This window comes from Agelaius tricolor, unplaced genomic scaffold, assembly GCF_023055355.1.
Source record: "Agelaius tricolor isolate 1412-34295 unplaced genomic scaffold, bAgeTri1.0.p SCAF_9, whole genome shotgun sequence".
Classification (NCBI taxonomy): domain Eukaryota; kingdom Metazoa; phylum Chordata; class Aves; order Passeriformes; family Icteridae; genus Agelaius; species Agelaius tricolor.
Window position 1 is genome coordinate 22,502,984 of NW_027269269.1, and position 25,679 is coordinate 22,528,662.

At 39.5% G+C, this 25,679-nt stretch overlaps 1 protein-coding gene across 3 annotated transcripts in view; it reads left to right on the plus strand.

Moving 5' to 3' along the window:
• WARS2 (tryptophanyl tRNA synthetase 2, mitochondrial) overlaps positions 1 to 22,046 on the plus strand; it is a 44,406-nt gene extending 22,360 nt beyond the window's left edge. Inside the window, exons 3-8 of one of the 3 annotated variants that reach the window (XM_071433219.1) lie at positions 9,012 to 9,092; positions 10,827 to 10,912; positions 13,542 to 13,660; positions 15,640 to 17,176; positions 17,540 to 17,674; positions 18,031 to 22,046. In XM_071433219.1, coding sequence (XP_071289320.1) covers positions 9,012 to 9,092; positions 10,827 to 10,912; positions 13,542 to 13,660; positions 15,640 to 16,088 — 735 coding nt within the window. In that variant the 3' untranslated portion in view covers positions 16,089 to 17,176; positions 17,540 to 17,674; positions 18,031 to 22,046. Of the gene's footprint in view, positions 1 to 9,011; positions 9,093 to 10,826; positions 10,913 to 13,541; positions 13,661 to 15,639; positions 17,177 to 17,539 lie in introns of all 3 variants that reach the window. The other 2 variants (XM_071433218.1, XM_071433220.1) reach the window with 2 other exon arrangements.
• The last annotated feature ends 3,633 nt before the right edge of the window (positions 22,047 to 25,679 follow it).

A 25,679-nucleotide genomic window follows, 5' to 3' on the forward strand; every position in this document is an offset into this window, starting at 1 on the left:
TTCTGATTTTCCTTATGGTGGTTAGGCTGGCCTCAGTTAAATAGACTTTAATTTGCCTTTTTACCTTAATTTGTCTGTGTCCTTATCTGTCCAGATCTAATAGTCATTGTTCTTATTAAATCTAAACCATTAGATTAAACATTTGAGCCATGTCTGATGTCTTGAATATTATTCTTACCAATACTTACCACACAAGTATCCATACAACTTTCAGAATGGCTGATTCTAGCATATTTTTGAAAGCTCATTGTCACGCTGCAATCAAAAGAACTATTACAGTTGTTTGTGAACATAGACTGTTTCAGGACTGGTTCAGGCTGAAGTGGTTTGTCAGCTTCCCCAAACCAAGTCTGTGCAAGCTGTATGAAGTGGTCAGGTATACCCAGAGATGCACTGTGATCTGTTACATTTACATAGGCAGCACCAGATGTTTCTCTGGAAGCAATTAAAAGGAGTATCTGCATGTAGCTCTTGATGTGAGGAAAGGAGACAGGAACCTTGCTAATGTGATTATTGTTTTAGTATGATAATGAAATAGTACGTTATGGAATGTCATAATATCGAGATGATTGTTCCTAAAAATGAAGGTGTAAGATGGATTACAGCTATTGCTAATCAAGAAAGTTTATTGCTGGATTTTGATTGGAAATTTCTCAGATTTCAAAAAAAAAAAAAAGGAGCTGACCTCCTTTTCAGCCACTGTAGCAGTCTCCAGGGGTGGTCTAAAAGAGTCTCAGTTTTGTTTACAAACATTTGTCTGAGGTGTAAAGCAAAGTGACCAAAACTGATTGTATACTGAAATAGGGTTGTGTACTTCCAGAGATAGCAGGAAAGCAGTGAAAATCCAGCCACAAATAGAAAACTGGATTAGGTATTTAATTATGGTCAGAGCAGGTTTTTTCAATAGCAGATCAAACTGCTGAATGAGAATTCTCAGTAGCTTAGCATGCTGTAATTATTGTTGTATTTTGAGTTCTATCTAGAAAATTACCAAATCTGTAGATCACAGAAATATTTCTTTAATTACTCCTGAATGACATTTCTGTTCTTTTTTTAAAACAAACATCATGCAAAAAAATGTATTGTTTATGAACTTCTAGTTTTAATCACCAAAACCCACCACAACTAATGACTTTTTCTGTACCCTGATTCTGTAGCATTAAAGGAGAATTAAATTCTTGCACTACAGAAGTATGCTAGTAGTGGTAAGCCCCACTAAGGGAATTGCTCATGCATTCATTCATGTGAATGCTGTTGTGTCCTCTCACTTTCTCTGGATTACACTGGGTATGAGTGGTCTAGAATTGCTGAAAAGGGCTTGGGTTTTATTGTTCTTTACTTGTTTGTTTGGCTTACTCTTTCTGTATTTTGCTGTTTGTGTTGCTTCTCTGGAATATGTTGGCCATATGTGAAAAAATATGATGCTACTTGGTTTCTCAAAAGGCCTGTGCCTTTTGGTAAGGGTTTCATTTATTTTACTTACTTAGGCTTTTTTTTTCAAATCTCTAATCCAGTGATATCTGAAATACCTGTCCAGAGTTTTCACACACTTTATCATCCTTTTCAATACAAGCAAGTGGCAAAAGGCTGAACAATACGAATCACAGACTGACTGCTGGGAGAAAGTGTGGTGAGAACAGATACCTCTCATGCTTATACTAGGTCCAAAAGGTGCTGTTATGATAAGGATATGGGTGAAGTTCACTTGGAATCCCAGAACAGATTTCAGTGATGTCCTTGCCTTTCAATTAGAACTATATAAAAGTGACAGAAATTTTGCATAGGCAAGTTTTTTATTGTATTGTTTAGAGACCATATGGTCTGTGTTCTTTTGTATTGGATTTACAGCTAAATTACCTATAAATGGAAAGTGCTAGTTGGATGAAAATTAGTTTTGTATGCTTCAGAATTTGCCATTTATAGATTATATTGTTTTGAAACATGTACGAACAGTAAGGTAATGGCTGGCTGTATATTTGGTCTTAATACATTGCAGTTCAACAAATATCTCCCACACTTCCATTACCATATAAAAACTTGAATTCCAGCCTGGGGAAGTAGTGGCTACAAAGAACAAGTGATGATAACTTGAAAATATTTAGAAGCAAGAAGGATGGCGATGAATAATTAGGGTAGTGTTTGGAACAATATTGTCTGTGAAGAGTTATAAACAAGCACATTTAATTAGAATATCTAGAAAAACAATTATGGTGTATGTTTGACATTAAAATGGCCTCCCAGTGAGAGAAGCTCTTTCATTACAACTTGTTTAATTATATTTTCTCAAGTAGGAAGTTATAGAAAAGTGATAATTTTAGTAAGAATAAAAAATAAAAATAAATGCATATTTCAAAATAGTGCATTTTTATTTGGAGTACAGCTGCAAGATGTATGAAACCCTCTTAGAGAAAATAATGTCAAGATATGCTTTAAGTGGCTGCCTTTGCCTAGGGGGCATAAAAAAGAAGTTATGGAATAATGACTTATACAACATATCGTGACAGTATTAGAAGAAACAGAAAATATATTCCTTAAATTGTACCATAACTGATAAAAGCTGTAAGAGTCATCTTTCATAAAACTTAGATCTTTTATTAAAACCAAAAAGGACTATGGGGGGGTAAATAAGGAAGACAGTATGCAATCTGCACACATGGTAAACTTATATGATATAACCCATTTTCTCTGATTCGTGGTGGATATACTACACATTTCAGTTCTTACCCATAACCATCTTGTATCTCATCTGCTTCACAGTCAAAACAATATTGGAAACTTATTTTGCTTTTATGTGGTCTCAGGCTGTTCTTCCTGTCCACCTATCTATTGTAGCAGACACATGCTAAATGTCCCAAGGGAAACTAAAATTCCATCAGAGTTGATTCAGCAGGCAGTGCTTGATACGCTGCATGAACACTTCTCTGAGGAGTCCTGTGAGTTTCTGGACAACATAATGTTCCGTTTCTGGGCGGAAAATTGCAGTTTTCATCCTTCTGGATAGGCTGATTTATTTTCTGAGTATAATCAGCTGCAGTATTCTTGCAGTGTGCAAGCAAATTGAGGCAGTAACTCTGGGAGGTGGGAATTTGCAAATTTGTCTTAGCCTTAACTCCAAATGCCAAAATACAACAATATAAATGTGCGCACTGTTTCACTGCTGTTATTTTCCAGAAGTATCCATCTGCTTTGTTTTGTGGGCAGAGTTTGAATGGATTCACACTACCCCTTGTCCAATTTTCAGAGGGGCTGAAAAGTTTCTATTGCATCATAGCTTATAAATTCATTAAAGTACATTAATTTAGCATGGTCCATTGAAAACTTCCTGTCATAAGAGGAAGTATGTGACTGTTTAATTTAGAAAATTATTCTGCTTCTCTCATTCCTCTGTTTTCTCTCTCATGGACTGGACTAGATATAACTAGAGCTCAGTGGGAAGGAAAGTCATGGTTCACTGGGATTTCTCTTTTTTTTTTCTTTTCTGCCGTAATTTACCTTCTTCATCTTATACTATTATGTAGCTGTTATATTTTCCTCTCTTCACCAGTCTTCTGGACACACCAGAATAATTTTTCAAACAGTCTTGTGGGTTATACTAGGAGAATGTTTCTGAAAATAAGTTAATTTCATAATAAATAAAGGAGAGGAAAGGGTGCTTTGGCCAAATTGCTGTGGTCTGTCAGGGTTTATAACCAGTAAAGCTTAATTCCAGTAGGAATATTCTTGGTCAGGTTCTTCCGAAGGGAGAGGCAGATCTTATTTCTGTATGTTTTAACCTAATATAAATAAGGATATGTGACTAAATTGTTCCAAGGTAAAGGTGAGAGGGGTAGATACTTGCACATTTACTGACAATAACTAGATAACCACCCCCCAATTCAATACATTGCTTAACGTGTTCTTTAAATTCCATATTGCCTTTGTAACCATAAACTTATTCTACCCAATCAATTATTTCTTTGAACACAAATTTGGGATACTCTGGCAAATTTTCTGTCATAAGAGTGCCTGCACTGTGTGCATTTGATTCCAGGGTAGTCTATTTATTTTGTCTTGTTTATGGTCTTTTTTTTTCTTTAGCTGTGTAATATAGAGACACATTGCTAAGTATCTTGAATATATTGCCTGCAACCTCACACATTAATAAAACCTTACCTCTTATTCAAGAAAAATGTGAGCATCATTTGCTTTTGAAAAGGGCCTCTTGAATTTTGCAGAAGCTCTTACTGGTACTTCTAGAAGACACAAAAGTCCTAAAAAATGGTTAATTTCTTTTTAAATGTAGGACTCTTTCCCTTCTCTGTTTCAATTTCTTTTAGGACACAGCTATCCAAATTACCTCCTGAGACTTTGTTTGTACTCTACTCTATCAAAATTAAGTATTTTAAATTTACTGCCCCTTTAAAATGTAGCCCTTAATGAGGTTACTCTGCTGAGGAAAGCTGTTTCCACATGATAGATATGCAACAAATTGGCAGTGCCTTACAGAGAAGGGCTATGGGTTGCAGCTTGAGGAAGTCCATCCTGAAAATAAAACCCTGCATCTCTTTTTGCAGAAAGCCACTTCAGCTGCCAAAGTTATAATACAACTTTGTATTATAACCTCAGAAAGCTGAGGCCCAGTGTTGCTGATTTGCCTGCTTTCAAATCTGCTTCCACTATTCATGCCTCTCCCACTGTTCTTGAATCTCACAGCTGGCTGTCTTCCTCAGCTGTATGTTTCATCATAAAAAGTCATGTAGAATTATTTGGATTAAAAGTAGCTACTGCTTTTCCATATATATATATATATCATTGGCTATGGCAAGGGAATATCAACAAGAATTTGGTAAGGAATAGCTAGGATCAAGGACAAAAAAATAGATTTACAGAAAGAAGCCCTGAGATTGTACTCCCACATATAAAGCTCCAGAGATCTAAGTATGAATTTTGACCTGAGTTTAATAACTTCAAATGGCTGCACAAGTAAATAATGAAGAAGCTATTTGTCTTTAAAAAGGGAGGAGCAGGGTGCTCAGGTGAAGAAACAGAAGTGTTTGTGCCTTTTAGATAACTGCTCATTATCATTTGGGAATGGTCACCTCTGTTAAATATTTGCACTTTAAAAAAATTAAAGAAATCTGGGTAGGCAGCCTTGGCCTTGTCAGGTCACAGGGAAGGAATATAAGTAGTTTGCTCTGGAAATAACTCTTTGATTACTGATTAGTAAGCCAGGTTGTGGGGGATGCTTAATGCAATGGAGATTGAAGGAGGAAATGTGTCCCTGGTAGTAGCATAGAGGTGGCCATCTCAACCCTTTGAGAAATGTTGATAGTTTTTACAGACTTGTTTGAGATTAGAAAACAAAAATTGTTAAAATAAGCAAGAGCACAGAGCAGGAAAAGAGAGAGAAACTTGCTATATTTACTGAGAAGAGCAAAGGATAGGATTTGGGCTGCCTGAAAAGGGGAGATTGCTATATGGATATGGGTAAGAAGTTTTGGAAAATTTAAATTTTAAATGGGAAATAGTTGACTTTATTAAGGGAAACAATAAATAGAGCACTTAAAAACTGTTATTCCTGGAAATATTTTCAGCAAGGCTGCAAGAAATATTTCCCAAGAAAATAATGTTTATACTGAAAACAGACTATTATATTTTTTTCAGGACATAAAAGTAGCTGAACTTGACCTGAAGGATTTAATTGATAGCTGATTTTCAGAATTACCAGTGATTGTGACATTCTTGGAGTTTGGTTTGACATACAGTTCAGCAACTGTCACTGGTTGTGAGTTTTGTTAATTGGAGATGTAATTCTGGTTTTCTACCATTTGTATTACTTTTTACTGATGTACTTGGAGGAGAGGGCACACTGAGAAAATTATGTCTTCATTGGAAAAGAGTTAAGTTTATTCTTATCTGTTGTCTTTTGAAAAACTGGGTGGTCCTGAAGTACATTGTAGCTCTAGACAGTAGTTTGTTGTCAGATTTTAAAATACAAAAGAAATTGAGTTTTTCATTGGTTAAAGAGTAAACAGAATAGCCTGAATTAATTGGAGCTCTTTATACTTTTATTTCTTGAAATCCTAGTTGGATTATTGGGTAACCTCCTTTAAAAAAATAAATTAAAAAAGCAGGCAGAACGCCTCTCTAACAGTCATACTCTTTTTAATGAAAGTTGTGTGAAAAGTGATGCTTCTCTGACAAAGGTTTTCCTTGTGATGCCACAATAAACACTACCTAACACAATAGGAATCAACTGAAAAGCATTTTGTAGATGTATGAAAATATGAGATCTCTCTTCTCTGTTTCCTTTCATATCACTGTTGAAAGCCACAGAGGCTGTAATGCTCACTCTTTTTTTTTGAATGGCACACTCAGCAGTCATGTTCTTCAGGGATTCTTGCTGGGAGCAGTTCTAGTCAACATTTTCCTTCAAGACCTGAAGAAAGTAGTGAACAGAAGTTCACTGGCAGTGCTAAGTCCTTATGTGTAGCCAAATGCTGTGCCAAGGAAAGGAATTTCAAAAGAACTCATAAAACAGAGTGGACAGGCAAATAAGGGGTAGAATATCTTTAAATACTTCAAAATATCTGGGTAAAAGTATTCTAAACCTTCTTCACAAAATGCAGGAAAGAAAGTCCTGGAGTCATCATTGGCAGTTCTCTGAAATCATTGGCTCAGCACAAGCAATTTTCAAAAAAGCTAATGATATGTCATGATCACCACATCACCAGAAAGGGTATTGTGAATAAGACAGAGATGATGTTTTGTCACCATGCAAAACCTTAATGTGCCCATTTTTTGAATACTGGGTGAAGTTTTAGAGTCTCCAGAATGAACTAATGATTTAGATATGATACAAAGGAGAGGAATTTATGCAGCAGGGGATAGAGTAGATACCTTAAGAAGGAAAAATTCAGAAGTCAGGGTTGCTTCAGTTTGAAGAGGAGAAGGCTGAGGCGTATATGCAATCACAGTTTACAAAATCAGAAAAACACTGAATAAGCTGGATGTGGAATTGTTCACCAAATTGTGCAATGTAAGAAACAGGTGGTATTCAAAACCAGTAAATAAACATGGATACATTAGTGGCTAAATTATTTCTCTACACATCAGGTTTAAGCCTCTGGAGCTTGCTGCTCCATGGGGTTGTGAAGTGGGCACTCTCAGCTGGTTCAGAAAACGATCAGACATATTCCTGGGGAATCTGGGTACATTACCAGGACTGGGCCAGGGATAATTCTAATATTCCTTCTGATATTCCCTAGTGCAACAATTATGGATGCTGGAGAAGTATGAGGGGAAGATACTGTAGGAAGCAGTAGTCTCCTGTGTTTGCCCCAAATGCTACTCCTGGAAATAGGGCACAAGGCTGCATTGCCTTTGTTGTGATCCAGTACAGTTATTTCTTACATTCTTGTGTTTTGGTTGTTTAATGAAGACATTTGCCTGCAGTTTTAAATGGACCTGCAGCAAGAAGCAGACGGAGTTTGTCTGGGAGAATGGCTTCTCCTGATTGTGATCCATGGATATTACTCAGTGAAAGGAAGAGTAGACTGAGCCATTATTCTTCTGGTGTCATATGCATCATCATATACGTCTTCCAGTTTCTTTGTATCAGGTTTGTGCAATCAGTGTGATGAAATACTAAAATAGCTAAATGAGTAACATTTGAGCAGATGCACCATGACCAACCAAATTACCTGCCCCTCTTGCCAAGTAAAACACGGTAGCTTAAACTGTGATTTAGTCTGACAAATTATTTGTGGTTTAAGCCTAGAACCTCCTGATTCACACACCAATACACAGTCAGTTACTTCAATTTGGATGATGAATGCTGACTCATTAGCCTCCAGTACTGAATTTTATTCCAGCTGAAATCTCTACCCTTTGGTATACTTCTACATATTTTGTCCCCATTTTATCAGGCTTTTTCTTCAGCATATTCAGCACTTCAGTAATATTTAGGAAAGGACTGTGTTTGAAGATGGGAAGTGAGTATGACTTGGTAGGACCAAGAACTGTGTATTCAACCCAACAAATGCTGTTTAGATCACTGGGTGTTTTGGTAACTGATGTAATGTCAAATCCACTGATCCAGTGAAACGCACGTGCAGTCTTGGCTGTGAAAGCAACATCTGACAGAGCTGAATCAATGACTGCATAGCTTTTAAAAAGGGTTCTTGTCAACACAAGTGCAACAGAGCACCATCTCCTCTCTGTCCGTGACTAGAAGAAAGAAATGAGAAACCACTTTCAACCAGATGGTGATTCCTTCTAGATGAAATAGGAGTCTTGTGCTCAGTATTTTCCGTGAAGTTCATTTTACTCCAGTATTTTGTTGCACTTTGTCTTGTGCACAGAAGATTACAGGTCAAATAAGCATGAGGGAATTAATAAAAACCCTGAATCTGTGGGAAAGGCAGAAAGAAGGGAAGAATCAACCTGAAATATTTCTAACCACTGAGCTGTAGTCTGGAGGTTGGATACTTTTACACATTGGTCACAAAAGTAGTTGAATGACTGCTAGCTAAGAAATTACTGTATTTAAAATGTGACAACAAAAGAATTGCAATTAATAATCCTAGAAGTTCTTACTTGTTAAGAAACACTTTTTATTGCCTTCTGTATGGGTTGTTATATTATATTGCAGGCATGAAGCTTTGAACATCTTTGAGACAGTTAGCATCCTCTTAAAGATTCAAATCTGCCAATATTGCAGAGAGTGAATCAAGTATTCAAGCAAAGGAGTTTACATGTGTGCTCAACTCTGCTATTGCTAAAGCATTTTCTTTCTTGTTTAGAATATGAGTGGATAGGATCAAGAACCTTCCTATACTATTTTAATATAGAGCATTCAATCCTGGCAGTGTCCAACACTTTCCATTAGCTTGTCACTTGACTTTACTGAAAAAGTAATATACAGAAATAAATGGTTTTCTCATCTTTGATGTAATTTATTCTTACTGACTTTGAGAAAATATGCATATAAAGGAGAAAGATTTAAATAGATTCTAATGTCATACTTTCAGGTTCCTGAGCATGCAGAACTTGCCTGGATTCTTGGGTGCTTAACTAATGTGCCACGTCTGCTACGTTTGCCCCAGTGGAAGGTATGGACAGTTTGGTAAATTTAAAAGAAATTAATGGGAATTGAGTAGAAAATGTTATCCTGGAAATACTTGTCATCTATGAAGTAGCAACTTTACCTTGGTTGTTCTTGCTTTAGGTTTAAGTAATTCTGTAGTCCTGTGGTGGAAGGGGTAAAACATACCTCTCCAGGTCTGTTCCTCTTAGTGAACATTTTCCTCTGGAAGCTATAGAATTGTGGTTTTGGCAGAGATTTGCAGAAAAACTGTGCTAAAAAGGAGGCTTGTTTGCTGTTATTAAACTGATTTTGCTAGAACATTCAGTGTTATTTCAGTGTTTTTTTAATAATGCAGAAGTAATGGAAGATATTGCAGTGGAAACCTTGGGCCTTGCCGATTAAGGAGTTCCATAAACAGCTTTTTATTTTCCACTATAAAGAGTGGCTGCTCTGTAGATTTTATGGAAGAGTGTTCAAAAGAGGCATATGTTTGAAGAGGAGTATAGAAATTATAAATATTAAAAATGTGCTGAGTGATATTGTATCTTAAACGTTTGCCTTTACGAGTGTCAAGTGTTCATCTTCTTAATCTTGGTGTTACATTAGCCTGACTGCATCAATTGAGTTCTTACGTTTAATTTCCTTGTATTTTATTTTGACATTTAGTAAGCAGAAAAAGACAGGAGAGAGAAGTATCTGAAAAAGGGGAAAAAAAAACCCCAACAGCTTAAGAGCAGTTTGGGCTTGCAGAGTTCAGAGCAATCTTAAATACCTCCAGATGTTTTCTTTTTTCCTGTTTTCCTTCTTAATTAAATAAAACCAGTAAAACTTAAATACAGCAACCAGTGTTAATGCATGGCATAGATTAAAGCAAACCTTTTCAAACCTGAGGTTCTAAAGTTAAGCTCCTAAATCCTACTTTGACTGGATTGACTTTCCAGACCTACAGATAGGTGTTACAGGTGCTAGGCTTTGCAAATTAGGTTCCCTGAACCCTAGGCACTTAGGATGGAGACAGAATTCAGGATCTGTTGGAGAGTGTGAGACAAGTCGAAATATATTTGATCAGTCCTAATGAAATAATTCAGATTTCAAGGGGGTTAGTATATTTAAGTATTGCTAAAAGTAAAACACAGGTATGTCGTTGCTAGAACAGAATTAGTGTTTGTAGCCTGACTGTCTTGATCTAGGTGATCCATATCAGGGAGCAGTAGAGGACTTGAATGCATTGGGTAGATTGTGGGGAGCAGTGAGAACTGATGGAGACAGCACTGGACTCTGCCTCTGTAGTTCTGGCTTCTCCCAGCTGTCACTGGCTGTCCTGGTGACTGTGTGTGATCACTGTGTCTTGATCTCTAACACAGGTATTAATACCTTTTTGTATCTCCATTATGAAGTGTTTCAAAAATTTATTGCTGAAGACACTATTTAAAAAGTAGGATTTATGTGTAATATTCAAGTTTAATAACTTAGCCTTATGGTTTTGCATTTGAAATCATTTCCATTAATATGGTTACAAACAGAAAACAAAAGAAGCCCTATGTTCCCTTCTCACTAGAATATCAGAACAGTGTAGAGAAATTCATAAATACGAGACATAAACCAGAATATATTCATAAGGAGTGGATTTTACATTACACTGTCTTCTGTAGAGCTACGTAATAAATTACTCAATTATTCAGAATTCTAATTAATTAAAATCACAGACCTTGATACCGTTAGTCAAAGTGTGATTGTTCTGTTTTTCTTTTCCAAACAGATGAAGCGTGCCAGCCAGAATAGCGAAGGAACTGTTGGTTTGTTGACTTATCCTGTGCTTCAAGCAGCAGATATTTTGCTGTACAAGTAAGAGGCAGAATGTGAGCCCATGGGCAATGTCTGTTCAGCTACATTGGAATGAATGCCTGTCAGGTCAACATGCTAACTTTTTGAGCAGGGGAGCTGGGTGTGATTAGATCAGAAGATTGGAAATGGATGACAGACTCTCAAGAGGCTGGTTGAAATCTAGCCTGGTTAAAAAGCTACTGACAGGACTGTAAAGAGCAAAATCTGGTCATGTGAGAATAATTCTTAGGCAATTATAACAGACTGATTTTTAATTATACATATTGCACATTCACACTGATACACTTTTTTTTAAAGTAGTTATGCTTTATTTTATGCAGTGTACTGTAGAGGTACTTAAACTATCTGTATGTAGCATACCAATATTAGTGGGGGATTCTGTGTAGGCCAGTTCATACTGATGAGAAAGAGTAACTTAGTGACTGCAGCTTGTAGTACCTGGCTAGTGCTGCAGTGGAAACAGCCCCTAGTGAGGGACTGGGGACTCAGCATGCCTAAGCCTGTAACCTGGCTAATAGAATTTGTAGTGCATTGTCATTACTGGTTGTATTTCATAATATGATTTAAACTGTCTCAGTAAGTAAATGTTGAAGACAGTGCACCATATATTAATTTTTTATATGTTCAGAGCATATGTACTTTGTAGCATTGTTCTGAAGGAACTTGTGAGTATTGACTGGGACAGAGAATTAACACAGAACTGAGGACAAGGATGTCAGGTCAGACTTACCAAGATTAACCAGTTGTGAATTCAGAAAAATGTATCTAGAGAAATTTCATGTTAATTGATCATAGTAGGGAACATGGGACTGTTAAAAGACCAAGAGATGGTATTTCTAATTTACCTAATTTTAACTAAAAATAACAGGAAGCAGCAAAAGGCAGAATTATTTTGAATATCATAATGATTTTATTTGAAGTGAGTCCCATTTGATTGTCAAATATTTGAGTGATTTGAGCATCAAGTATTTAAGGGTGAAATTTAGACAACATTATCAGAAATCACATTGTTTTGATTGAGCTCAACCATGTCTGTCACTTCCATCTCTAATAAGATCAGGTGTTTCATCTTTCCTTAGCAAAGCCAGTGGTTTGTTGGCTACTATCTGTATTAACAGCAGGCTGTCCACCCAGAGCACAAAACAAGGAATTGAAAGAGAAACAATATCTCTTTGAAGAAACTTGACTTAATACCTTTAATAAGAAATGTCTTAATGTAAACAAAATAATATGAGAAACAAGAATTGGTGAGAAACAGAAACACAGGAAGGGAACAGCAGTCATGAAGTAGAATTTAGAGCTGGAGGAGGGGGAGAAACAGTACTAGCTCAGATGAACCAAGGATCAAAGAGACAGGAAAATGGACAGAAGGTAAATGCACGACAGAAAGAAGTAAAAATAGCACCAGAATAGAAAAAAATTTTTAAAAGCCAGCAAGGAAAAAGGCAAGGTATCGTGCAGAGACTTTTATGGAGATAATATGTTTTCTGTTTAGTGCCAAACTTTGTGAATATGGAACCATTTTGGCATATGGAAACATTTCTTTTGACCTGCTTAAAGTATATTGATTATGGTAACTGATTTTCTCTCAGTTATAGGGCACTGTGATTTCCTATTGATTCCTACTGTAACTGTTTTTAGGTTGCCTTACTGGCTGGTTGAGAATAAAGGTGGACAAATTGATTCCTGGATGTAAGCCCAGTAATTCAGAATCGGAAGGAAAGCGTACCATGTTGATCTGAAATTTTCTGGGAACTTAAAAGATGCATGGTGAACTTCCTTATTTTGGAACATGTCCAGTATTCATAGCTGAATACCCTGTAAGCCTTAGGAAAAAAATCTGCTGGGGGATGGGAGAGTAATCAAAAGCTGGCAAGATTTCAAGTCTGCCTCATCTAAAAGAATCATACATTTTTAGCAAGTATGATTAACTGTGGGAAAGAATCACCAGGGGAAGTAATGGATTCTTCACCTCCTCATGTCCTCTGATGCAGATTGTGTTTCCCTCCAGAAGTGTATTCAAGCCATTGAGTTCAATACAGAAGATCAAATTATCCTTTGAATCCAGCAGTTTTAATCCTCTAATAACACTTGTGACAATAGAGGCACTGGACCACATGATTTATACAATTGTGATGAAGAAGAAACACTCTCTTCTTTCCTTCCCTTGATACATCCTCAGTACTAACTCCTCAACAACAGTTATGTTTTCCTGAGACTTGACATGACAAGCTGCTTGCACTTTATGCCTTGCAGATCTTTCTTACCTTTTTTTTTTACTCTATAGCATGCGCTCTTTGATCTCTGAAGAGGCAGCAGGAGATACTAAAGAAAACTTTCTTTGGGCTGAGTTTAATAAGTTGCTCTTACAGGTATCTTTGCCATATATGTCTTCACAAAGGGCTATTTTTGCCCTTGGTTATGTGCTTCAGTTCAGCACAAAAAGCAGAGTCATCCTTGAATATGTTCAGTTTGGGATCTTGCTCCCACAGCACCTTTATCTAGCTGGGACTGAGTGTTTGGCTCAGTCTGGCCCTCAGTCATGGCAGAAGCTGTTACAGTCTTGAGTAACATTTCAGCAGAACCAGAGAGCTTTGCTGAGTTTCCTGTATCTGTCTTTTATTAAAAGGTCAACACGTGTTCCTGTTGGAGAAGATCAAGTCCTGCACCTGGAACTAGCCCAAGATATAGCACAACATTTCAACAAGAAATATGGAGAATTCTTTCCTGTGCCCAAAGCCATTTTAAGTGAGTTGGTTATTTTTTTCCCTTAACTGCGCTTCAAAGTTGAAGATGGATTTAAACATTGTGGAAATAGTTTCAGGGACCAAGAAAAGGGGGCAAACTGATATTAAGGGAGTGGAAAATTAAAACCTGGCAAAAAGTGCCTAGAGGCTGTGAAAATGAACTCCCAAGATAGATATAAGGCTTTAGAAATCCATGGTTGAGGAATGTACGTGACATCTGGTATTCTAGTCCAGCGGGCCAGATGCACTCTGCTGCCAGTCAGCCTTGCTCTTCAAGCACAGGACTTTTTAAGAGTAGGGCCTCTATTCCATGTTTCTCATTCAGGAGACATGGCAAGGCAAGAGACCTCTAGCAAGCAGAATTCTTCAGTGTCCAAGTCAGAGATGTTTACTTTAGGGATGCTGAACAGCCTGTTGGTTTATATGTACAGTGCTCCAATTTTTTTTAAGGGTGTTTAATATATGCTTGAGTATTTCAATATGTGTCTGTCACAGAGCTTAAGACTTAACGTTTTTGATCTTAGTCTCAGGAAGACTTACAAGGAAAATCTTCTCAGCCATTTTTGAGCTGTAAGGTCATAGGCCGGGGGGTGAGGAGGAGTCAGATGGCGCAAATGGCATGTTTGCTAAGAAACGTGAAGAATTGGGCAAGGATGAAGCGTTGCATCTTTGTTGTAAGTAATGTAGAGGAATGCACAGCAGAGACCTTCGCCCCCAAAAGGGCAAGGAGCTCTCACCTTAGAAAAGACAGGCAGCAATAAACCTTTCTCAATTTTCAAGTCTCAGTGACAAAAATGGTGTTAGACCTGGAGTGGTGTTTTGAGAATATTAGGGATTGCAAACGCTACAGTTTCTAATGGAGTACTAAGCACTATAAAGAGGAGCTGAGTGTAGCCTCTGATGCAGGTGAGGCTGTTTACCATTTAATAATAAGCTCAATTTGGAAAAAAAAAAAAAGGAAAAAACTTTTCATTTTGCTCCCAAAAAGCATTCCTTCTTAAGTTCACAAGTATATGCAAACCAACAAAACATCCTAGATGAATGGAGAAGGTAGGGGACCTATTCAGACTGACTAGCTGTAGACAACTGAATTACCTGGACTCTTTCAAATTTGCAGAAGAGACCTTCCAAAAGGTGATTTCAGAACAAAGCACTTTCTGGGGCAATCTGAATTGTATGCTGGAAGAACCCTTATTCTTTCACTGAGTACATAGGCCATCTATGAGCAGTATGCAGGTAATTTTGTTGGCTGTATTAGGTGTCTAAAAACAGCTGGTATGAGTACTCCGTAGATAAGTGATACTTTAGGTACTCCATGAATGATATTTCTTGGTGAAAAACTGAAGCAGTGTGGATTGATGCTGTTAAAGTACTTTGTAATATTCTCCTAATGCCACTTATCTGTTTCATGTACATGCATGTATCTTAGCAGTTTGTACAACACCCACACCTTTCTTATCTAAACAGTGCTTTACATCTAAGAGAGCTGGTCAGTGTTGAATTAGAGAATTTTAAAAACTGTTTTTACTGAGATTTAGGAGAATTTCCAAGAGATTTTGAGTGGAAGAGTTTCCTGAAATAAGGAGTTTAATTGTTATGGGATTCTTTTTTTTTTTTATCAGTGGAGTGAACCTGTTTCTCCACTGCTCAGAACCATTCAGTAAGGTGCAGTAATGGAAGGGGGGAGAAATATGGGGGGAAATCAGCATGTAAGCCACATAAAATATTAGAAGTAGCCCCAGCAGAAGTTCCTCCTTAGGGAGGATGGGAGAGATGGAATGGGCTTCATTCAGTTTATGAGAGGAGAAAGGTGGCTTCTTAGAAGGACAGGAAGGATGCAAGGACTAAACAGAGCATACGTGATTGTGCTCGCAGCTCATTTTTGAGCAAGGATAAACAGCTTCATCATATAGCTGCACACTGTTCCTAGCAATTGTCATAAGAAACCGTTGTCTGTGCTCATAACTTTTTTTTTTAAAGGTACAACAAAGAAAATAAAATCCCTCAGAGATCCATCGGCAAAGATGTCCAAGTCAGACCCACAGAAGTTAGCCACTGTTACCATAGCAGACAGCCCAGATGAAATAGTGCTGAAGTTTCGCAAAGCTGTGACTGACTTTACCTCGGAGGTGACCTACGAGCCCGCCGCCCGCCCCGGTGTCTCCAACCTGGTGTCCATCCACGCTGCAGTGGCGGGGCTGAGCATCAAAGAGGTGCTGCACCAAGCCGCTGGTCTCGACACTGCTCACTACAAAATGGTGGTAGCAGAGGCTGTTATCCAAAAATTTGCACCTATCAGGAATGAAATCAAGAAACTCCAGGAAGACAAGTCTCATCTGATAAAGGTTTTAGAGGATGGAGCAGAGAAAGCCAAAGAACTGGCTGCTCCTATCTATCAAGAAATAAGGAGACTGGTGGGATTTCAATAGAAGCTGCTGAGTAGTTGCAAGGACTTTTGTATCATGGGACAGAGATTTTGTTATTTGTAACAAAATCATTTATTAATTATTAATCATTTTGGTTTGAAACAAAAACTTTTTTTTCCTGGAAGATCCAAGGTGAAGGCGATTGCATTAAAAAATGTGCATGAAGCCAGGTATTTCCTGTGGGACCAGCATTAAGCTTGCCTGGCTAGTCAAAGAGGGAGGACAGAAGCAATCACAATTCACAAAGAAATTGTGCAAAAGCAGATTATAAGGTTGCCTGTGTGGGTTTTTGGATTTTTCCATTGACCACTGCAGGAAGATGAAGTGTAGGTAAGGTGATCAGAATCTAGCAGAAGGCTTTGTAATCCCCTCAAGAACATACTTAGCTGTGTATATGCTGTTGTTACAGATGGACAGTTAATCCTACTGGGGGTTATTCAGCTTTGTTATGGTGATTGAACATGTTCTTGGATAACCAGAATAAAAGCAGAGACTTAAAAATAAATGCTCAGGATGATGACAAGGGAACTTACTGCTTCTCCCTATAGTTTCTTCAAATTCAGCGTGAATTTTTTTTATGTCGTTTGTTTGAAATGAATTTCACTTCTGCCATTTGTGCCATCCTGCTGGTCAGGTCTAATGTGCTTCAGTGAGAAATGACATGTGCTTCAGCTGCTCCTGTTTCACCTGCTGCTCTGTTTAACAGGCAGCTCCAGGATTTTCAGTTCAGCATCAAGTGTAGAACTGCTTAAAAAAAGGTGTAGAAGAGAAGATGTAATCCTGAATCAAAGAAATCTTGAGTTGAGAATCAGAGAACTCTCTGTAAAAGTTTACAAAATTGCTTCTTTAGAAAACTATGCTAAGGTCAGAGCCAGAATAGAGTTAAATAGATATTTACGGACTCTTCGCTACTGAGCCTTGAGAAACTGTAGTGATGGGAGAGCAATATTAGCCTGCCCTGATCTTGGGCTTCCCAAGATCCACAGACTTGGACCCACGGATTGTGGCACCTGTTGGGGAATGTGTGGCAAAGGGGAATTGCCAAAAGGAGACACCATGTTCTGAAGAGGGGTAGTAGTACATGTTAAAAGGTAATGAAAGCCCTACTGATCCTGTGCCAGAGTATTTAGCTGTGTCGTTACACTTCATGGTGCTGTGTATGAAATTGCTGTACTGTAAACTGAGTTAATCCTGTGCTCTGGCAGCTCATAACCACGCTATGCCTGTGGCATTGGTCATGAAGGATCGCAATCTTACATGACTGAGTTAGTAAAACATGGGGAGGGGGTTCTACATAGTGCAGTTGGTTGGTTGGTTGTTTTGGGGTTTTCTAAAAAGCAGTATTTAGTTAATTATAGGGAGTTAATTCAGAAAAAAATATTTAATTTTCCAAAACATAAAGCTGAGGACTGAGCGTCGCCAGATCTGTGCTGAGACCTGTATTTATTTGTTAGGGATCTGAAGAAGAGAACTGCCATGCAAGAGCTTGATGATGACAGATTTTCTAAAATTAGTCAAGACTAGAGAAGCAGAGTGGATGGAGACAGACTGATTGGAACCAAACTCAGTGTAGACAAGCCTAAGGTAATGTCCTCTGGAAAGAATAAGTATACTCAAAAATTGTCCCTGGTTTTAAATAAGCTGTAGTGGATAAGGAAAGAACATGTTATAACTGTACATATTTACGTAGTTTTACAAAGCTTTTGTCAGTGTTGTCAGCTGCATTTGAGCACTAAGATGAAAAATTAAGGCACACAATTACTGCTGCTTCCTGACTTAGCATATAATGTTTGCTGTGGCACTTTTTAATATAGATTGATTTCTGCAAAGGTCCCACAGTATGTACCTTGAGAAAAGCTAACACTGTCCTCATGAAGACTCTGAAAATCTTTAATGCTTGCTTATCTAGTTTCTACCTCTACCTCTTTTTCACTAGCAAAGATAGAAGCATATATTCAAAAGACAACTCAGAGTTTCAAGGTCTCTTTACACTTCTGATACTCAAATCACCTAATATATAGAGTTGCCATTCAACACACCTTCTCTGCAGTGGAAGGAAAATAGGAGCACTCATGGGAGGGGTTGACACCAACAGGTAATTTTGGTTTGTTACTTAAACTGTTCTGAGCAATCTTTCCAAAACTGTTAGATTCTTTTTCAGAAAATCATGTAAGTAAAGCAAGAAAAAAAACTTCAATAGAGCCTTTTCTTGGAGGTGAGGATTTAAAGCATTACATATTTAGCCGTGTTTCAAGCAAATTCACTAATTTGCCTCTTTTTAATTCAATAATACATTGGGGGTTTTCCCTTCTCTTTCCCCTATCAGTCAAACAAGTCTTATTTGCCCGACCTATTTCCTACCAGTAAGGAAATCTACATATTTTTTCATCTTCAGAAAAGTTAAACTTGTGTAAAATGAGTATATTAACCTTCTGATGGTTGACTAAGCTTTTCATTTAGTTGCTCCTGTGGAGGAATTCTCAACATATGTTTGCCCAGTGAAATAATCTCGATTCCATTAACAACCATGATCTTTAGAATCCCTTGAGAGAAGACAACAAATGTAGATGTTTGCAGGTATCTGTTGCCTATTTAAGTTTTCTTAGAGCATGTTTTTTCTTCAAAATTAACCATCTTGGCATTCAGGTGGTTTAGCTGAGCTTGAAGCAAAGAGTTGATTCCAAGCGACTCTCTCCTACCTCCCTATCTCCCTTTGGGAATGTCTTAGTAAACACCCATTCTGTATAGGATTCTGTGGCAATGTTTACTAAGGAGTGCAGTTGAGTTGGAATAGCTGTTTAGGGAAAAATTTTTGGAGAAGACTTGATGCTTTATGTTTCATATTATTTGTTTCACAAAAATTTGTTTCACACAGTTTTTTGTTTCACACAAACTCTAGTGCTGGGGATTTAATGTTTGTTTGCAACAAAATAGGTGCACTCCTGAAACACATTTTCATCTTTGTTTTTATCCGAATCACATTCTCTAAGACTTCTCTGTGATGTCAGCTGAAGTGCAGTTGGTGGGGACTTTCTGCAGAAGCACACTTCTCATCCCAGCTGCAGAGTGGTAGAGACATGCCCTGTGTCATTGTGGAAGTCACTGTAAGGTGGTCTTCAGGACAGAGTGAGAAAAAGGTCCAAATATATCTTTCCTAATTGAAGTAAAAAGAGTCAAAAGGTGGAGAGGTATCCTTACCCTGTGCTGTGTTGCTCATTGAAGAAAAGGAAGCAGAAACAATGATCCTTTATTTAGAAGGCATCAGTAATTTGTGCCTTAGACTCAAAATCTCCTCTTTTGCATTCCTGTATGTTTGTGCTCCTGGCCCACTGCAGATCCCAACCACTACATATGTGTCAGACATAGCATCTCCTGGTAAGATTCACTCACCTTTAGAGGTAAAACATCAACTCCACAGTGAATTACTTGCAAAAATCTAACAAAAACATTTATACACTTGAGACTTCATTTTTCCAGCTGGTTGTTCCTAGGAAGTCATGATATCACATAGTGAGTCTCAGCTCTGTGCTTTCAGTTTAGAGCACAGGGTTTACTGAGAATTTTAGATTCAGGAACAATGTTTTCTGCAGCAGAGATTCCAAATGATGGTTGGCCCCATAAATTAACTCTGGGACTGCTCCAGCATACGTCCCTGCCTCAAATAGCTGGAGTGCCTGGATATTGTACATTATACTGGAATTTAATTGTAATTCTTAAAGATGATACTTAGTTTTCAAACACCATGACCTGGCTTCTCAGATTCCCCAGAAGGCTTTCTGCATAGTTCTGATTCGGTGTGTGTTTATCTACAACCAGTTCAAGCAGAGCTCCTTTGCAGGATTATGGCTGCATCCATTAAAGGCTAGAGAATTCATCAAAATGAGCTGAAAGTCTAAGGAAGGACAGTGAAATGGGATCCTTGGGGACTGACCTGCATCTAAATGTTTTGGGAACCGTAGGTTTAGCAAAGCAAATGTTTTCTTATCCTTGGTTAGGGCCATTATGATCCTGCCAACAGTGTAGCAGTAAATACTGATGATGAAAGTGTGTTCTTTCAGCAGTCCAGCTTGGTTAGATTTACGTTCAGTACAAGGGATGGATCTTTCACCATTTTGATCTATGCATTTAAGCTTCTGGATGCTGCCTACCTTTTTTTTTTTTTTATGACTGGTGGACTGCTGTACAGAGAAATAGTCTAGCAAGTTGGTGGAGGAAAGCTAGTGGAAAAGGGGTTTTGTTCAGGAAATATATTGTCTGTTCTTGACAGGAAAACAAAACCCCTCTTTCTGCTGTGTTGGACTGTCTAATTTCCTTTTAATTATTTGATGTTGTTTATCTTTGAATGAACATTCTTTCTAGGTAAATTTGACAGTAGCTGCAAGAAGAATGTCAATGTATTGTGTAGTCAAAAGCCTTGGAAGGACCCATACATCTCTCATCTTTTCTAAAGTCTCTTAAATAGTGGGGCTTTACTGTTAGCATCAGCCAGTTTTGGGAAAAATGCTGCAGCAAAACTGTAGTCATATGTGACATTAATTTATGTGCTTAAAGCTTTGGTGTTTTGGTTTGGATTTTTTTTTTTTTGCTCTCTCAGCTGTGACAGAAGACTTACTAAATATTGAATTCCCAATGAAGCTTTTTATCACACAGTCCTGTCCAGATGACAGCTGAAGTAATGGAAAATTCTCTTTATTATCACAAAATATCCTGCTCTGATTCTCACTGTCTTTACTGTTATTCTGTTGGCTGTACTAATGGTCATATTGTGGAAAGATTGACATATAAGTATTTATTGTGTGTCAATAAGAAATCATTTTACCTGCAACAATCCCATATTGTTATGGAAATGGAAGATTCACTGATCATTTCACCTGTAGGCAGCTGCCTTGGTGTCACAATTATTTTATATAAAACCAAATGCCAACCTCCTGCACAGGTAAAGTAAACAGTTTAACACCTGGGAAGATGTTCTACCACTGTTGTAAATTGCTGTCACAGAACACCATGACTGAAGATGAGATTATCCACTGCAGGAGTGGGCTCGTGCTGCCTGTGGACATAAAATTAAGCGCTGAGCTTAACGTCTGTTGTGCTGTTGTGCTCTCAGCATTCCAGCATGGCTGTGAGACAGGAGCAGAGCAAATCTGTGCCACACCAGAAGGCTCAATCAGTTCCAGATGTGCTGCATTTGCTGTATGTGCAAGATGAAATGTCAAGACAAGAGTTGCAGAACAAAAATCCTTAAAAGTTATTAAATGTTTGGAAGTAACAGCATGCTTGTAAAGCTTGGCTTATAAAGCCTGTGATAGCATGGTCTTAGCCTCACTCACAGAGCTGACAGGAGCAGTCACACAGCTGAGTTTGATGGTGGCATAAGGTAAGCCATCTGCTTCCTCAGTACAATAATGTAAAGACAGTATGAGTCTAATTTGAGGGGTTACTGGATTAACCCTCACAGGTGGGAAATAATAGCTTATGGCAGAGCAAGGTAGTACCACATCTCTCTTGTGTCCTGAACCATTCTGAAACCAGATGCTCACAGCTCAGGTGGGGACACAAAGCATGGAGAAGATGCTGCATGGACAGTGTCACTTGTCCCACGTGCTGTTGTATCTATGACTCTGCAATTCCTCCACTTTCAGTTTGGCGTGACTTTATTGTCATCCATCAATGTGAAATGATGTTCACATGCTGATAAAATCAGTGGAACTTTGGTTTAAACACTGGATGTATGTTCTCTACTATCTTTGGTGAAAAGTTCTTTCCTGATGCCCCAGGATTTATAGAAAGAAATCATTAAGGCAGGTAGAAGAAACTTACCAAAACAAGGCTACTTTCTGGCATTATCCAGAGTTTCTGGTGTCGGTGGTTTCTGGCTTCATTCACCTTGTTTACCTTCATGCTTCATCCCCTAAGCCACATCTTTCTCTGAGTAAAGTAAAACCTGTATGTTGAATGTTGTGAGACTGACTTTTTATTGTGACTGGAAACAGTTTGTCAAATATATTTGAAGAGTCTCTTTGTTTGCTGAATGAATAACAAAGATTTCAATAAGTGCCTCTTGAGTATTTAAGCCAAGAAATAAATATGAGTCGGTTGGGATTTGCTCTGCCCACACTTACTCCTTCATGGCCTGCCTGGCAGATGTTCCTACAGCAAGAATGGGAAAAAGAAGTTTTCTCCTTAGGGTTGAAGGCCAAACGTAAACTGCACGTGGCAGTGTGGCATCCATTATTTTTAGACAGTCCTCCTTAACTTTCTCTTAAATCTGGTATATCTGTTTGCACACCCCCAAAGCTAAAATTATGTGAATATTCAGGGGGAAGAAGCACTGGATGTGAATGACTAAACCCATTTCTGTCTCAGAGCTACTGTCTTTGCTATGCATGAACATTGGCACACAAGGAGGAAGGGCCTTGCTGCTTGGGAGAGGATTCCTGCTGTCACCATTGAGACAACTGATCCAAACTGTGACACTCCTACCGTAAGTTTACCAACATGAACCCCCCTAGAAGGAAGCTGTGAAGTGGATGAATTTACTGTGTACACTGCATGAGTGCTGCAGGTTCCATAGTATTGGTGTGACCTGTTAGGGAAGTATCATTTTGGTGTTTAATAACCATTGCCAGAATGGCCCAAGGATGTGCTGGGATTCTGAAGATCTCAAATATCTTATGGGGAAAAGCTGAAAGAGTTGAGCTTGTTCAGCCTTGAGAAGAGATGTCTGAGAGGGGGCCTCATCCATGTCTGTAACTATCTGCAGGGAGGCTGTCAAGAGGATGGAGCCAGGCATCCAGTCACACCATTCTTGGTGGTGCCCAGCACTGGGATGAGAGGCAATGGACAGAAACTGATGTGCAGGAAGTTCCACCTGAACACAAGAAAAAACTTCTTTACTGTTCAGGTGCACTGGAACAGATTGCCCAGAGGTATTGTAGAGTCCCTCTCACGGAGGTATTCCAGAACTGTCTGGACACATTCCCTTGCCATGTGCTCTGGGATGAACCTGCTTCAGCAGGGAAACTGGAGGAGCTGACCTGCTCTGATCCCTGCCAACCTGACCCATTCTGTGATTTTGTAAATTAGGATGTGTTGCTGATTTGTATGTGAGTTGTTCTGGCTCCCCTGAAGATTAAATGTGCTTTTTTTGGGTGACTTATATCTAATAGGCCTAATTTCTACAGAGATATTGTTAAAATAAACTTTAGAGTTCCAAAATATCTGTGTAGCATAACAACAAAATTGAAGTGATGAGCTTTGCTGCTGTTTTAATCCACTTTGCTTACCAGCATCACACACTGACAGGAGTAGAAACTCCACTTTTTTTCTTCTTCAAGCCAACAAGTTCTGACCCAAAGGGCTTCACTTTACTTTCTGCTTGCCTTTGAGGAGGTGGATTAGCTTGAGTGTAAATGTTGTCTTTATGGTTTATGAGGGTATTTCAGTAGCTGAGGAGTGGTTTATCAAGGGAGATCTCTGGGTGGCCTGAGAAGATTTAATGGATGCTGCCAGGTTTTGGGGAGAATGCTTTGCCTCTCTCCAGTTAAAAAAAAATAAAAAAAAATTTAAAAAAAGTAGTTGCAGATGAGAATTTAGTAAATAGAAAAGATTGAATATTCCCTATTTGTTTTATTGAATGTATTGCTACAGCTTCATAGAAAACAGCAAAATGTGCATCATAAAGGCTATTTTGGTGTATCGTTTTTAATCTGATTTGAGCCTTTGTTGTCTGCCTTGCAGTTTTCTGTCCTTTTATTTCTTTCTCTGGAAAAAGAGTTTTGCTCTTTGGTTAAGCAAAGAAAATCTAAAAGCATGTTTTACTTTTTATTTCTCTTTTGCTTTTGAGCAGGATGCTTAACTTGGAGCAGGATGCTTTGCCTCAGTTTCCCCACTATAAGTGAGGCATAGGAGATTTCGTTACACATATATTGGGAGGCTAAACTAATATTTACTAAGCATTTTCAGCCCTCTAATTCAAGATGCCCTTGCTTGGCACTGAGTTATAGTATTTCTTCCTGTAATGCTCTTTTAGTGATGCTTATGGTGCAAGTAAACAGTGAAAAGTGCCAAAGGGCAGACAGTTCAGTATAGGCTAGTAAATAACGCATTTAGTGAAAGTATCCGAGTTGTGTGCTTCGCAGAAATCTGTATGCTGTTGATTTCTACCTTGATACTCTTTGTTGTGCTGCAAAATACTTGAAAATGTCTTAATCTTTGTCTCCTCCTTGCTGTGTGAACGTAAGGGCCTCTCCAAGTATCTAATATCTAAAGAAAGGTAATTCTACTACAGGGAGGGGAAACAATAATTACTAAATTTCCTGAATAGTAAACAGTTTGGGTTTGCATTTGGGGTTTTTTTTAGGGAGCTGGTCCCTCCATTCTTGGCCCTCTCACTACTGGTGAGTATCTCGAGGATGGCACATCCCTGCCTGCTCGCCGCTCCCGACCTCGAACCTTAGCGGCCATTGGAGAGAACTGGGAAGGTGCCGCAAGAGTGAAGCGGCGCTGGGGGAGCGTTTCGGGCTCCGTGTGCGGGAAGGAGATGGAGCTTCCCCAGCGTTTCGGGCTCCGTGTGCGGGAAGGAGATGGAGCTTCCCCAGCGTTTCGGGCTCCGTGTGCGGGAAGGAGATGGAGCTTCCCCAGCGTTTCGGGCTCCGTGTGCGGGAAGGAGCTTCCCCAGCGCAGGGGGAACCGCGGGGTCCGTGCGGGCGGGGCCGCAGTGCCTGGCCGCGGGCGCCAGGGGGCAGCGGCGGGCCGGGGGGCGCTGCGGGTGGGGCATCCAATCCCGCTCCCCGGCCGGCCCGGCCCGCTGTCCTGCGCTTCCCCATCCAGCCCGCTGTCCTGCGCTTCCCCATCCAGCCCGCTGTCCTGGGCTTCCCCATACCAGCCCGCTGTCCTGTGCTTCCCCATCCAGCCCGCTGTCCTGTGCTTCCCCATACCAGCCCGCTGTCCTATGCTTCCCCATCCCCGCCCGCTGTCCTGTGCTTCCCCACCCCGGCCCGGTGTCCTACGCTCCTCATCCCAGCCCGCTGTCTTGCGCTCTCCGGCCTCGCACAGCGCCCTGGGGTTCCCCGGCCCCGCATAGCGCCCTGCTTCTTCATGGCACGGCGCCGGGAACTGCTTTTGCCTGTGTCCCGCTGCCCTGACTGGGACGAGGGAGAGAGCTCCGAGCTCCGCGGGTTCAAGGAGACTTTCAAACTAGTCCTCCCGGGAAGGGAACCCGGCTCAGCCCGATTGCGGGGTGGGTGCGGGAGCATCGCCGCGACACTGCGCGGCTCTTTGTCTCCTCGAAAGACTCTGGGCACTCACCGCATCCTCCCAAAGGTTAAAAGTGAGCAGGAGGCTCGTCAAAGGGCCTTTCTGAGCCCCTTAGCCTCTTCCCCCTCCCTCTGGAGCGGTGCTTGCTCACTGCACGAAATGCAGCCTCAGCGCTGAAGGCTATCCTGACATTGTATCCCGGAGGGCTCTTTCCTCAAACAAATTTTAGAGCAGAAGCAGGGGCAGTCCCTGCTCCGCTTTCGGGATGGTGAAGCCCTTCAGGGAAAAGGAGGCTGACTCTGTCCGTGCGTTTGCCGGCGATAATTCCCCAACGCT